Genomic DNA, 2,910 nt, shown 5'->3' with positions numbered 1-2,910 from the left:
TAGTATATAGAAAAAATGTATCCTAAGTGTCGAGGTAAAGCAATTTTAGGATTGCAAAAGCCCATTGGATTATGCCTAGTTTTGGATTAGTTTTTAGTGGGCTGATAACAAAATGGGCTCGGTCGAAGGCCCACGTAAGGTAAAGCCCACTTCTTCCTCGTACATTACCCAATCCCGAGACGATAATCCAATGGATATTGTCTCACGTGCAACTCACGCGCCACCGGCCAACTTCAACAGCTCTTCGATTTTCTTGATTCATCACAAGCAATTGGAAGGTTTTCTGAATGGAATCTTTGGTGGAGGCGAGCTCCGGTGCGGTGGGTGCACTGGTGAGCACCACCATTTTGTATCCCTTAGACACCTGCAAGACCAAATATCAAGCGGAGAATCGAGCTCATCACCAGCAGAAATACAGGTTTCTTTCCCTTTTTTTAAGGCATTTTTTTGTCTCGTTGAAATTAGGAACCTAGCTTCTCATGATTTACGTGTTGGAATACTTGTAGTTGGTTTGTGTAGAATTTTTTTTGGTGGGCTGTGATCTCCTTATATGTCATGTTCCTTTATTAGGCGTCCTTTATCTTGAATTCTGATTTTGTTGTGTTTGATCCTGGATTACATACTCGGTGGCGTGCTTGATTCCATGCTTTTTGCTGGTGTACTATGGAGTTGAAATGAACCTGGCACTTGTAACGTTATGGATTATTGTAAGATTTATAAAATGCTTCTGCCACTTCACTTGCTTCCAGAATGAAAAGTATATGTATGTCTAATTGTTCTCCCTTAGCTCTGTTCTTGGAAAAGTTACTTCTTGGAGCATGTAATGACCTTAAGATATTAGGTACATATCACCGTTAAGACTACAAGTTAATAGTGTTTTTCCAAGATCCTTTAGAGCTTGATATGTTTGATAGTTTATGCATAGCCTGTGGATGGCCTAAAAAATTTGAGGGTTTGTCGAGAAGTTGAGTGCGTATTTTGTTATGCAATTGTCCAAAAATATTCACAACAATGTGGGCTATCACAATGGATTGCTCTATCTTGAACAGGAACATTTCGGATGTCCTTTGGGAAGCGATATCTACCCGCCAAGTGCTCTCTTTGTACCAGGGCCTAGGAACAAAGAACTTTCAGGCATTTATTTCTCAGTTTATCTATTTCTATGGCTACAGCTTCTTGAAGAGGCTGTACTTAAGACAAACCGCAAACAAATCTATTGGAACTAAAGCAAACTTGATTATTGCGGCTGCGGCCGCGGCAGGCACAGTCATAGTGACACAGGTAAATTCGAGGTTCGAATTATCGTTGTATCATACCTTGAATTTCAGCACTGTTCATTTGACCATGGATAATATTGGGTAATTCAGCCTTTGGATACAGCATCTTCTAAGATGCAAACGAGTGAGTTTGGAAAATCCAATGGGCTTTGGAAATCTCTTTCAGAGGGCTCGTGGAGTGAGGCATTTGATGGTCTAGGCATCTCGCTTCTTCTTACTTCAAATCCTTCCATTCAGGTTGACACTGATATCAAAGAAAATACACATTACCTTTCAAAACTTTGTTACGCAATTAGGTCGCTAGGAAGTTTTCTAATTTCTGATGTAATTTTGGCAGTTCACTGCATTTGATCAGTTGAAACAAAGACTATTAAAGAAGAAAACCAACAAAAAAGGCGCCAATACTGTATCATCTCCAGAAGCTCTTTCAGCATTTTCTGCTTTTGTATTAGGTGCTGTCTCGAAATGTATTGCTACCTGTGTGACATACCCGGCCATAAGGTGAAAGTCTTATGTCTAACATATTGATTTCCACTGATAGTTTTTGTGAGTCTTAATGTTGACCTTGTGGACAGGTGTAAGGTGGTGATTCAATCAGTGGACTCAGATGGACACGAGATGCATAGATCCCAACCAAAGTCCCATAGAACAGTTTCTGGGGCAATGCTTTCCATCTGGGAAAAAGAAGGTTTACTTGGTTTCTACAAAGGGTTGCAGGCCCAAATCTTGAAGACCGTTCTTAGCTCAGCTTTGCTTTTAATGGTAAAAGAGAAGGTCACAAGAACGACATGGGTACTAATGATAGGACTGAGGAGGCTTCTGTTCTTGACAAGAACCAGGTTAAAGAGTTCTTGAGAAAGTCTCCGAAGATATCCGACGTTAGTAAAGAGACGTGCCAGATTGTATTTATGGGACGGAGTAGAATGGAATCAAGGCAAGGAATGAAACTTGTAGGTGCTAGTTTGATCTTCAACTGGGGCGGGACATGGTGTTAGCTGGATCTATTGTTCTAAGGAGTGGAACTGAATAAAAAATATCCTTTTTTTTTTTTTTTTTTTTTTTTTCTTTTTTCTCTTCAATAGCTAGCAAGAGGGGGAGGAGGACCATGGGTAGTCAATTGAAGTAATAGGCCTACATTTCTCTGAGTCTTCAAATTCTGGCTTAAGATGTCCCTGCACAAAATTTTATTACACTCATAAATCATTTTTGAGTGTGTGTGTATATTGTTGATTAAAACCTATACAAATATCGCGCTTGCTTGAACAGATGTAACATATTAACGTTTCGAGTTCAAATTTAATAAAGTCGATTTCCCAACGTAGATAACAGCAAAAATGATTAATCTCTAGAGAAACAATAAAAATTCTTGCAGATTGTCGATTACCTTCTAAACAAGTAATTTAATGTATCAAGAGGGAAAAAAGAACATAATTTTGAAATAAAGCCGATTTCCGACATCCAGTGGTCGGAATTGAAGAATGGGAAACATAACTAAAAGATTTGCTGAAAAATTGAAAATTTTTTGAACTAAATCAATTCAGTCTATCTGAAATTTCAGCAGTTTCTTGTAAGATGATGGGAACTGATTCCTCTTATTTTCAACACATACAAAAAAGGCTTTTGGATGTGGTGC

The 2,910-nt window shown here is 38.8% G+C and overlaps 1 protein-coding gene across 1 annotated transcript; it reads left to right on the top strand.

Moving 5' to 3' along the window:
* Positions 1-218: 218 nt before the first annotated feature.
* LOC140874939 (peroxisomal adenine nucleotide carrier 1-like) lies at positions 219-2,551 on the top strand. Its single transcript, XM_073278433.1, has 5 exons — positions 219-418; positions 1,050-1,281; positions 1,368-1,514; positions 1,615-1,778; positions 1,853-2,551. The coding sequence occupies exons 1-5, from the start codon at positions 288-290 to the stop codon at positions 2,130-2,132; spliced, it is 954 nt and encodes a 317-aa protein (XP_073134534.1). The 5' UTR covers positions 219-287; the 3' UTR covers positions 2,133-2,551.
* The last annotated feature ends 359 nt before the right edge of the window (positions 2,552-2,910 follow it).

Source organism: Henckelia pumila, chromosome 1 (genome assembly GCF_033568475.1).
Source record: "Henckelia pumila isolate YLH828 chromosome 1, ASM3356847v2, whole genome shotgun sequence".
Taxonomy (NCBI): domain Eukaryota; kingdom Viridiplantae; phylum Streptophyta; class Magnoliopsida; order Lamiales; family Gesneriaceae; genus Henckelia; species Henckelia pumila.
This window is presented reverse-complemented; position numbering and strand designations above follow the sequence as displayed.

What these genes read in the sequence shown, in the direction of transcription:
- LOC140874939 (XM_073278433.1), top strand. Translation starts at nt 288, where the DNA reads ATGGAATCTTTGGTGGAGGCGAGCTCCGGTGCGGTGGGTGCACTGGTG. An exon ending in GCACAGTCATAGTGACACAG is followed by an intron (nt 1,282 to 1,367) that starts GTAAATTCGAGG and finishes TGGGTAATTCAG; the next exon opens with CCTTTGGATACAGCATCTTC. An exon ending in GTGACATACCCGGCCATAAG is followed by an intron (nt 1,779 to 1,852) that starts GTGAAAGTCTTA and finishes CCTTGTGGACAG; the next exon opens with GTGTAAGGTGGTGATTCAAT.